At 36.4% G+C, this 12,463-nt stretch overlaps 1 protein-coding gene across 2 annotated transcripts in view; it reads right to left on the bottom strand.

Annotated features, from left to right (window-relative positions):
* LOC121423481 (HEAT repeat-containing protein 1-like) overlaps positions 1 to 12,463 on the bottom strand; it is an 82,258-nt gene that overhangs the window by 26,620 nt on the left and 43,175 nt on the right. For both annotated transcript variants that reach the window (XM_041618830.1, XM_041618829.1), the window contains exons 23-27: positions 11,811 to 11,942; positions 11,352 to 11,443; positions 10,406 to 10,573; positions 9,810 to 9,925; positions 8,500 to 8,624 (exon numbers count right to left, since the gene is read on the bottom strand). In XM_041618830.1, the coding sequence (XP_041474764.1) occupies positions 8,500 to 8,624; positions 9,810 to 9,925; positions 10,406 to 10,573; positions 11,352 to 11,443; positions 11,811 to 11,942 (633 nt within the window). The remainder of the gene's footprint in view (positions 1 to 8,499; positions 8,625 to 9,809; positions 9,926 to 10,405; positions 10,574 to 11,351; positions 11,444 to 11,810; positions 11,943 to 12,463) is intronic.

Below are 12,463 nucleotides of genomic sequence, written 5' to 3'. Positions count from 1 at the left end.
GGCAATATATTTGATGTTCCCCGAAAGAAGAGCCAGTCAATATTTTTATTATCATCCAAATCAGATATCTAGAGCAAAAATCATGATAAAGGGGATATTTCTTTTAAAAATAGAGTTCTATTGTGTCATGTTAATATCGGTCTAGACTCTGCACTTTACCATTATGACGTACTTGCAAGCGCTCGGATTCAGCGTTGTCTTTATTATGACGTATATTGTTGGTGGGCGGATCCTTATGAAGCGTATCTCTTTATACGCATCCACAAATTCCCGGATGTGAGACCAGGGAAAATACAAAGGTATATTTTGCTTCGTCTCTGCATGCAAAGTAAATACGCGCACTGAGACCGAGGAAAATACAAACAATATACCTACCCTTCCCGATATTCAGAAAATGTAGGGCAATACGGTTTTGTAAATGACCAGCTCAGATGTCTGATACGGGTGATAATAGCTTATATTATCCAACAGGGCAAATAGAAATGCAAAGGCAATGATGATGATTCTAACTACAAAAGCACTATTATTAGCATTATTTTAACCCTAATTTTCCCTGGAAGGGGGGGGGGGGCATAATGCTCCCCTCAACAATTTTCGCAATATATCTCCTGCGCAAATTTTTTTGACCTTGCCGCTCACTGACTTTTTGTTTTCAAGTCTCACGCAAATTTGAGACCAAATTTGTTATTATTATGCAACATTATGTAAGTGCATGTCAGACCCAAAATTGCTCATAAACGTGATTTCAAATCCAATGCAAATTGTGTATTTAGCCAAAATTCATAATTGTATCATTATTTCTACTTTTACTGATTAAACTTAATTAATTTTGCCTTGTTTATGATCAGAATTAAGTCTGGAACGATTTCCATCGAAAAAAAAAAAAAAAAAAAGTAAATAAACAAAGAAATACATAAGAAATTTAAATAGCAATAAAATACATAAGAAATCGGTCTTAGTACCAGAATTTTTTTCATTCAAATCGTTAGGAACGCTATTAAAAATATTTTCACCCAAAAATAGCATTCTAGGAGCTTTATTTAGTGAATAAAATGAATAAATTAGCATAATTAATTCCAATAAAATAAAAATATATGAATTCGGTGATATTTACCAATGCGACTGCGTAGATTACATCATTCTCTACTATCATGCAAATTTTCGTTGAGATCGCGCAATCCGCGGCTGAGATCTTACGGGGGGGGGGACCATAATCCCCCCCGGAATGACAAGAATCAAAATACCCTGGGAGATCAAGGATCAAGGGTTAAATAGGTGAATATTTAAAATGCACCTAGTCAATTCAATAACTAACATGACATGTCTTTCATTGCCTCAGAGTCTTTGTTTTAAACTTTATCATCCGTTCCATTTTCATGAAAAGTAAATAGTTTTCTGTTGTCTTCTATGTCACTAAATTTTCTAATCAGAATTAAATTGAATCTAATTTGCACATTTATTCTACTCTTGATACCTAAGATGTATAGTTACGTATTTACTCATAACTTATTCACTCATAACTTATTCAGTTATGATATTGTTAAGGACATTGCAGGTCCCCCCAAAGTGTTTATAGCCACTGGAAATGAGGCATTTTGGTTGGAAGGTGTAGGGGAAGGCGGGGTAAGTTGTGACAGTTTTTACTTTTTGCGTGTCAGAATTGATATGACTAATAATCTTGTCGAAATAAGTACCTTGCTTTGAAATTTCATTCTTCTGAAATATTTTCCACCTATATATAAATTTCTACCCCAACACTGAAAGTCATCGTGACCTTTGAAAAAACCGATGTCAAATGGCTCAACTTGCCCCATATATGGGGTAAGTTTGAGCCACCTTCTGGGGTAAGTTGAGCCACAAAAACTATGTACAAAATGTATGGGGAGAACCAGCATGTCAATTTTTTGTTTATAGTCTTTTCACTTGCTAATTCTCTATAAATACTAACATCCTGTAAAAGGAAAAGAGCAGTCATGTAAATTTGCTCCTTCCAGCCTGCATTTCAATCGATTTTTATGGTTTGTTTGTTTTTTAAGATACATTACCATAGGAATTACCATGGCTCAACTTGCCCCATGCTGTTTGGCTCAACTTACCCCAGTCCGAACTTAGTGCGATAATTTTGTATCCACACATTTATTATGCATCCATCATATAAAAGACTATGACAAGAATGAAGATCCATACCTGGACTAATAATGTTGTTATCATGTCTTTATTATATTTAAAGACGTGTGTGTTTATAAAGCACTTATCTATTTCACATTCTTTTATACTTTTTTGGCTGAAATTCACATTTTTCCCTCTAAAAAACTACTTTTTGTTTCAAAGTTGGAAACAATGTGGTGGGGTTAGGGGTTATGCTATGGGTCATCAATACATGACACCACTACAATGTCTGACTCATTCATTATCGGCCTGCGGCTGGTGGCTCAACTTGCCCCTATGCTCAACTTACCCCGCCTTCCCCTACTGTCACATTTATTCAGTTAACCTTTTCTGCCCACTGGCATTCCAGTGGTTAATTTCTATTCCTATTGTTCATTCTTTGATATTTGAATTGTATGTATTCTTTATGTAATTTTCATTTTGCCAGATGAATAATAATGATAAAGAAAATACATGTATGTAGAGTAGTCTTCCAAATTACTTTCATTTGCACATTTTGTTTTATCTTCAACGGGCAATGCAAATTCAACTGAAAGCCTGCATTCTCTATGACCATTTTCAGCAATGTGAGAGAAAAAAGCATTTTAAGGGTACATGTCAATGATAACAAAATCCCACCGATCGATTGAGCTGTTAGATGAGAGCAGAGCTGCTGATATGAACAAGTATATTTCAGTATTTTAAAGGCTGAAATCAGTATTTTGATGAGGAAATCAGTATTATCAAAGAAATAGCATTGGGCAACACATACATGTAAAACTAAACTTTAGACATCTGTATTTTGCATGAAACCATCAGACGTATTCTCATTTTTCACTTACTAATTACTGAAAATCAAGACTAGTTGGCAACTTCATAAGAATAGAGCTTTCATTTTTACATTTATTGTATTGAAAGTGCCTTGTATTGAGGGCTTGAGAAAAGCCCACGCTCTACAGTCCTACAGTGTATGTACATGTAAGTCAGTGCCATGTAATTTGCTCATGAGTTATCAGTATGTTGTGCTGGCACATGGCCAAGCAGTGATGAATGTGCATGTTGTAGCTCCATGCTTCGTACTGTGTGTGATAGTGCATGTTCATCAATGCACCCATACACACCCCAAATTGGACATGGATTGTGCTGTGGGAAAAAAGGCAATTGATGGTGAAATTCAAATTCATGGTTTAGTAGAATTTTCCATTGCAACAAGAATGTTGCAAAGTCAGTAGGATGCCGATGTTATTCCTGTATAAAGCTTCAAGGATTAGAAAAAGAATGCAAATACATATAGTGTTTAAATTGAATAGTTTGTTAGTTAACTTACAAGGATAGATATAGTTTATTTACATATGAAGGAAAGATATATATTGATAGAAAATAGATGTATGAATAGGAAGATTGACAGAAAGAAATATATATATGGAGAAAGGTCAAAGAATGAAAGAAAATGAAAGAAACAACTAAAGAAAGAAAAGAAAATCAGTACAATTTGGTCATAAATTCATGTAATCATAACACAATGCAGACCTTAAAAAATGAGTAATAACATAGAATTTAACAAGGAAAAATGAAAGATTTATCGCCTGACAGAAATTAGGAGTGAATAGTTAAGAGTTGATATTTATATATTTGCAATGGTGCTTTTTCTGTACATCATTTTTTTATTGAAATACCAAAAAGTGCTTCATTAAATACAAACATTGCCTTTTGATGAATTCCAATTTCCTGTAAATAAAACCATGGTTTGAATGTATTTTTTTAATCTTTTCATTTATCTTCCAAATGTATAATATGAGTATATTTCTTTACATGTTCACCTACACCATGGTTCAAATATGACTGTTGTACTCATCTTCCAGATGTATTTGGTATACAGTTATTCAGTTATTTATTTCTGCACGTGGCATTCCAGTGGTTATTGTCTATTATGTATTGTTATTCTTTGTTCCAAAGAATTGTTATGGTTATGTAAACTTAAACAGCTTTAATGAATAATACAGGTGTTATGATAATAGTGCTGGTATATTTCTTTACATGTTCATTTTGGTTGGAATAAGTGTAAAATTTTTATGTTTTGTGATCACAGTTGAAGAGAAACAATTAAAGATTTAAAGACAAAGAGATTCAAGTGTTCGTAATATGATTTTGATAAATAGTATACAAATAATGTTTATGAGTGCAATGGACAGAATATTTAATTAGGTGAAAGATGAAATGATCCATTCAACGAGGCTACGCCTCAATTATTTCATCTTTCACCGAATGAAGTATTCTGTCCATTGCACGAATGAAAAACATTCATTATTTGGTTTATATGACACCTAAAAATTGATTTTTTTTTCCATGTGAATTCCGGGCACGAATTTTGATGCAAAACATGCTCATGCAGTGCGAGTTCGGTCTGTTGATTGTTACGTCATTACAACATGCATATTTGTCTATGAGCTGCAGTCTCAGTGCGCGCATGCCATGGGCAAAATCGTATGGATCCAAAAAATGCGCTGTTGATGACGTCATTGCAAATGGACTGAATGAATGATATCGAACAACCAATCAAATCACAAGGATCTATTTAGGTGTCATATAATTCTGCTTATGGTGGAGTGACAGAAGTGTTGGTTGATGGAGAGATAGAATGGAAAGGACAAGGAGATAAGGCACCTTAACAAAAACAGAGCTGTGTCTTTCAGAAATGGATCTAGCAGGCATCTTTTCATTGCTTATTCTCACATTTATCATAAACAAAACAAGAGGAAATGTAAGAAACCTAAATGCAAAGCACACTGGATTTCTGCTAAAAGAAGTGTTAGATATTTGTTAAGGTCTCAAAAAAGAGGAGAAGCATTTCTCATGATTTTTGTAATAACAAGTAGAGTGCTTGAAAAAATGCAGATCTATGTTTTATGTAGTCTTAGAAATTCTGCAAATTAGCCCCACCTCCCCTACCCAAACAAAAAGATGAGAATCAAATATGTTAAAAAATGAAGTAGTATTTTTCACAAATTTCAAATTAAAGTGATTGATTTATTGGCTGATTCCTTTGTTACCTCATTCATATGGTCATGTAATCAGTCATTCTCTCTCTCTCTCAATCATGCATCCAACCCCCATCCATCCACTCACTTGCTCATTTTTGTGTTCTATAATTCTTATATTTATAAATCCACTTGCTCACTCACTCACCCATCCACCTATTGATTGATTGATTCATTCATTCATTCATGCAAAGGTGGCACTTGGGCAATTTTATAAACTACTGTATACAGAAAATGTTCTTCCTTGTAGCATACCAAACACATTCATTTCATCTTGTACAGAAATGACAAGCATCCTTCTTCCATGAAGTAAAGCCCAAGCACACAATGCTATTGCACTAAGATCCGATTGGTACAAGTTGTCAATCGGATCTCAGTGCAATTGCATCAAAGGTCAATACACATATTGCAACGACTCTGCAACACGCTGCATCTCCATGGCGCCTCCTCCATGAACTGATGCAGGGCCTATTCGATGCATATGTTTTTTTTTGCCATCTGTCAGTTGCAAATTCATCCCAGATTTGGGGGTTAAAACATGCTCATTTCAGACTTTTAATGTCAAATGAAATTTAATCTTGACGAAATATCAACTCCAGCTCTGAAGCATTAAGACCAAATTAGCAGAGATGCCAACTTTTGGAAATCAGAATTAGGGAGGATTTGTAACCGCCACCAAATTATGTGTGCATAGCGCACATCTCGAGCGCGGAGCGCTCGACCCTTGCGGCCGGGGTCCAGGTAAGCTCTGGGTTTCTAGATGCTCTCTGGTGCAATCTGACCCTTATTTTGGGGCATTTCACATGTTTTGAAATAAACATTGTTCCCACTTTTTTAACATTAAAAATATCAAATATGCATTTACACATGTAAATAAAAAATGAGGGGACAAACATGACAAAAGAAGTACCTGTTCAACAACAATAATAAGGATGAATTATCACTATCGGCTATAGGCAGGTTATGTTCCACTATAAATCCAGTAAAGAAAAGCTCAGCACTGGTCCCTTGCTTGGTGAAATAAAGACAACAGGGTACTAGTGGAGCTTGAAGATCTTGTCATCGCAATGTCCGTAGGCCTATGCCTTTTGCTCCCGAACGAAAGTGCTTCCGATTTATCATCACGACCTCCCTGCTAAACTGAAATGTCCACGCTGCAAATTGCGCAAAATGCATGGTAAATTCCTCTTTCCGACTTCCGAACACACAGGTACTGGAGACTGTATTCAGTCTTATACTTCTGAGACCATTTCTTGGTCTTCTTTTGTTGATTTTCCACCATTTCGTGTCAATATCAACCCATCAATACGCCGAAATCACACACCGATATTCCAACGCACGACTCGACAAATCCAGTGGCCGCGAGCGCACACGCCTCGCGAAGTTAGCCGGGCCTACCGGCCTGGTGCACAGTGGATTCCTGTTGGGCATATCACATACACCAGCTTTTCGCTGCTCCTTATTTGTCTCCTTTTCACACAGAATTTAGTAGCAGCGAACGTAATGGAGTTACTACATGCTAAAGTTAGCAGACGATACATGTCCTTCCAATCCAATTTGATCAATGCAAAAAAATCGTAATTTCGGGAGGATAAGGATGGTAATCTTAAGGGCGGGAGTTGGGATGAATTTTCGGGAGCCTCCCGATGAAATCAGGAGGGTTGGCATCTCTGAATTAGGCCAGTCAAAGAAGACATCTTTTTTCAATTTTTTATTATGTCAGGTTGCATGGAGATAAAGATCAACACCCTAATCAAGTGACCGGGTAAGACTCGTAGCAGCCAAGCCAGAAGAATGACCATGATTTTGGCCAGTTTCTCTTTGCGTTTATTAGTGGTGCAGAAAATTGGTCATGATGTCATTGTCTACGACAAACCTGATTGCCTCAAATTATCAAAAGCACACGAAGATTGGACATGTCAAATATCTGAAACTATAATTTTTCTGCAAAATGTTGGATCACAGCTACAGAGCGTTGCAGGTTGGCGCATATGCTGCAATTTCGTTGCAATCGGACCTTAGTGCAAATTGCGTCATATAGTGTGCGCTGGGCTCTAGTCTTTGGCAAACACGTTTTCAGCAGTCCCAGCGTAAGTCTCTGCAATTACTAAACATGATCTCTTTTCTGGGATGGCAGCGTAACCTAATTTCCTGTTCAAGATTGAGTTTTATGTCCAAAATAACATGAGACACAAAATGCTGTAAACAATAAACAAGTACATAATTTTCTCCTCTTTCCATCACCAACAAAACAAGGTTAACGGCTGCTTAACACAGTGCATGTATAAAAAAAGAAAATTGATAATGAAAGAGATAAATCTCCAAGAAAACAAGGCTTGTAATTACATGGATTCCTCACGAAAATGAAAATTAAATGGCGAATTCAATCCATTCATGTTTACTCTACATTCTTTCCAATCTATCCTTTAGACTTTTTTTTATTTGAATTTCTCAATATAATTCACATGCAATTTTAAGCTTTCCCATCACTCTTAAAGGGATCATTTAACTTCATTCAGGATCAAGGCTATACACAGAAATTTTTCCTGGGGTGGGCAGGATGTGAAAATTTTTTAGAAGAAACTTGAATGTAGGGGAGTGTAGCAACTGGGCTTGTCATTGGGGCACGTTTGCATTTTTGATAGTGAAATTGAAGGATTTTGTGCACACTTTTGCTGAATTTTGTGAAAATTTTCATTAAAAAAGGTTGGATTCAAAATTTATTGTAGAAACTGCCCCCCCCCCCTCTTCCTGCTGCATAAGGCCATGTTCAGGATCTAAAATATTTTTCCCTTGCAGCTAATCCTGCAATCATAATTGCAAACCTTTTATGTCAGACAGGTATGGAGGGAAAATACATATTGTCACTTTTTTAATAACGTTTATTACATAAAATTTTTTTGGGTTTCCTTTTGAAACATTATTGCATGCACTGACAGCACATAGGGCCCCACAGCTCCAACTTTTTGCAGACCTCCTATAATTGAAGAAGAAAGAATGCTAAAAGCCACATGGGTGGACTCAGTCTTGATTATTTGAATTCTGTGAACCAGAGCTGCCAACCTGAAAAAGAACATTTCAGTATTTTCAAGGCTGAAAATCAGTATTTTGGTGAGGAAATTAGTATTTTCACAGGAAAACCATAGGACAACACATAAACTGAAACTTTATAAATCAGTATTTTGCATGAAACCATCAGTATTCTTCTCTATTTTCAGTACTAAATACAGAAAATCAGTACTACTTGGCAGCTCTGGTGAACCAAGACTTTAATGAAAGGTAGTAAACAAGAAAAAAAATCAATTATACTTACAGGGAATAGCTTAGCAGCTGTAGCCAGTAGAAGCAAAGCATGGTTGTGTGTTTGGGGATTGTCTGAGGTGCGAATACATTGCACCACCAACTCAACGCTGAATTGCTCTTCTGTTATCAGTGGACCTGAAAAATTGCAAAGGGTTATACAACATATAGGAAGGTTTTTATAATATATCAAATCACATTTTCAATATTTAATATGATTTCTCAAATACTTGATTATTCATGATCTGTTGATTAATTTTCTAGGTATACGAATTAGTCTCATTTTAAAATAACAATGACTCCCATTTGGGAAACAGTGAATTAAGTTAAAAGTACTTTATTGAGCTCATTGTTATTTTGTGATCTAAGGATCTAAAGTCATTATTGTAATGCCTCTACTTAAATGCTCACATTTCATTCTATGATCATTCTGTCGACCACAAAATTAATACGTCTTGATGAAATGGGCTTATAGCAATATAGTCCGATATATATAGGCAAAATGATCAATATGCAACATGGCAATGAGCGACAATGGTTGCAGACAAAATAAGATCAGACTACGTGGGATGAAACCAAATGGGTATTGGACAAAAAGGAATAAACCATTTGGAAGTGAAGTGTACATTCGCATTGTTACTAAAAGTGACACTTTAATGGCAATATAATGTACTTACAGCAAAAAAATTATTCATGAGAATGTCTTTAAAATCAAGATTAATTTGTTACCTTATTATCATAGATCTAGATCTGGAGGGTGTTTCACAAAGATTTAAGTATGACGTAGAGTCGCACTTAAATGCCGAGTTGCATACGGTATGAAAGGCTCGACCGCATTGGTCAGATCGTGCCACGAGGACGCGCACTACCGCGTATCTATCAATAAGATTGCGCGTTGCATATCATGTACGCGTTGGCATTTAAGTGCGACTTAAGTCATACGTAAATCTTTGTGAAACACCCCCATGGTACATTAAAATGAACTGATCTTTTGTGAAATCATGAAAAATTAGGTGAAAAACTGACAACACTTATGATAACGTACACAGAAAAGCACATGTGGGACAATGTAATAAATAATATTGCTTGGAAAAATATTTGACATTTGATGGAATTCTGTGTTTATGTTGCTAATTTCTCAGCAATTACACATTTTATTCCAGAGCTATTTAGCACATATTTTTCATTTATACATAAACACACTTAGGTGGTCATTGGATTCTGTTCGAACTCATTTTGAGATCGTTACCACAACTGGCATTTCTGTTCAAACCAAATCAATGACAATGTATGGTCTGAAAAAGGGTATTAAAGTGGTCATACCTGTTTCTTCTCCATCTGTATCACCAAGATGATCACAGATATTGAGAATGGTGGTGAGAAGAAGTTGCTTGATGTATTCAGTTGATCCCTGATCAGTGGCTGGTAGATCTAGACACCTAATGGCATCAAAATCAAACAGATGTGAAAAAAATTAACAGGTCTCAAAAAACAAGAGTTTGGGATAATTTGTGCATTCCAATTGATTGTGATAATGTTCAACTCTAAAAAGCCCAAGGCGCCTCTATATTAGTGTTAGGCATTACAAAAGACATCTCAAATAAGGGGATTAGTGAACTGATAACAAATTTATTCAATATCTTCAAAGGTAGATGTACATGTACTGCACACACTCCCAAAAAAAATTCCAAACCTGGCATGACTATTTGGCCAAAAATTTTCAGATAATTTTCATCAGAAGCTAATATATGGGAACTTCAGAAGCAGTGTTTACAATGGACATTTCTAATATGATATTCTTCTCAAATGACATCAAAGAACATGGGTCCTCATAACCATTTTAACCGTTAACAGGACCCAATTTCCCTTTAAATCAACAATACGCAGCATTTCCCCTCCATACACCACGTAGAACTTACAGATTGAGGATGTTGAAGAGAGCAGGTACAATGGTATGCCTGCCTTCCATCTTTCCCAGTTTCCTCTGTTGTAGATTCTCCAAGATCGTCATCACCCTCTGCCACTTCCGGCCCTCGCTTGACGCCGTCTGCGATGCATCATCGCTGCTGGAGGACTTTGCCTTTTGCCTAAAATTAACATCAAATGAGTGGAGTAGGGAAATAGAACATTCCACTATTTGAAATAACCAGGTGGGTGTTTCATAAAGCTGTTCGTAAGATACGAATGACTTTACGCACGACTGGTGATCCTTTCTTATGCTACATGTACATGTATGTTTTATCCCTATGTAATTGAGTTATAACCTAAGAACATGTTCCAGTCATACGTAAAGTCGTTCGTAACTTAACGAACAGCTTTATGAAACACCCACCAGGTTCAACCCAATATTAATAAATTTAATGGTATCAATGTGAAATACAGCAGCATGAAACTAAAATATTATGCCCTTGAACACCAAATGACACAAATTATACATGTTTGACCCCCTATAAAGTTGTGCTCAAAAGTTAATGAACCCCACCACAAAATGCACTCCTTCATGTTGAGTGTTGGATGGAGACAACAACACTATGATGTTCATCGAGCCCAAAGAAGCAAACTTTATTGAATGTTATATTTAATCACCTGACTTCCCAATTAGATCTCTAAACATGGGAGAACCTGAACACTTTGAATATGTTCATTTTCTGGTGGGGTTCATTAACTTTTTAGCACCACTGTATGTAGGACATTTTCAACAATTTCATTCGGTTTCCTAGTAAATATGAAAGATTATAAAGCTCTTGATTCATCATGGATTGAGCAGTTCTTGGAGTGGAGTACAAATTTCTCTTCATATTTCATGCAATTGCCCAAAATAAAAAATTCTATAGAATAAAATTAAACAAACAAAAGCTGATTTACCTTACTCTTCTTGCATCTTTGACAGTCTTAGGTTTCTGACCAGCAGTGATCTGACTAAGCTCTTTCACAACCTGTGTTCCGTTCAGTGGCAGCTGAATGCCAAAACAAAAAATATATATGGAATTCCAATAAGACATTTTTGCTCTTAAAGATCAACTTTTAACAGCACCTTGATGAAAATGGTGAGGTCTGAGTAGGTCTCCATATAAAATTTTCTAGGACACAATACACCCACAATTAGATAAATAAATCTGCATGAATTCTTTTCTCATAGGATACCACACAAATGGACAAATGGCAAACTCATAACTGATCATGCTTTCTCTCCCTCCCTCCCACCCACCCTCTATTCCCTCTATCTCTCCTCCTGCAGTTCCTCCTCTCTCTTTCTCCCCTTCTCCATCTCCCACCCCTACCTTCTGTCCCCTCCCCTTACCCCCTCTCTCTCTATTTACAAACCTTCTTGATGACCTTTGCCAGATGATTGGCTGTAGATGAACTGTTTGTGTCAACTTGCAGGTCGATCAGTCTAGCTAGTACCGCCTGCTGGGTGGTAGCGGAAGGAAGTGCCTCAAAGAATGCTCCGGTAATCTGAAAGAGGATTATTGGCAATCATTCAAAACTATGTGTAACAAAACATCCAGAGTCAATCTTTTGGAAATGACATCTTGAATTATCATCACAACAACATCACCACCACCACCACCACCACCACCGCCACCACCATCATCACCATCATTATCATCATCATCATCATCATCAACATCACCACCACCACTGCCACCACCATCATCACCATCGTTATCATCATCATCATCATCATCATCAACATCATCATCATCACCACCACCACCATCACCATCATCATCATTGCAATCACCAAAGGTTTATCAAGTAACATGGATCCAAATCACACTATCTTGTACATCAGATACAATCCATAACTCTTAGCTTGGACATTATAATGATTACCCTCACATGTTACCTTTGAACAGCTACACCTAGCATGGGTAAGAACTATTCAAAAGGTATCTCATGCGTATATATATTTTTACTAGTGCCCAATATGATGTACATTATTTGTATACTTTACACCAGCACCATGACATTGA

The sequence above is a fragment of the Lytechinus variegatus genome, chromosome 11 (genome assembly GCF_018143015.1).
Source record: "Lytechinus variegatus isolate NC3 chromosome 11, Lvar_3.0, whole genome shotgun sequence".
In the NCBI taxonomy this organism is placed as follows: domain Eukaryota; kingdom Metazoa; phylum Echinodermata; class Echinoidea; order Temnopleuroida; family Toxopneustidae; genus Lytechinus; species Lytechinus variegatus.
The sequence above is the reverse complement of the archived record's forward strand: the minus strand, read 5'-3'. Positions and strand labels throughout refer to the sequence as shown.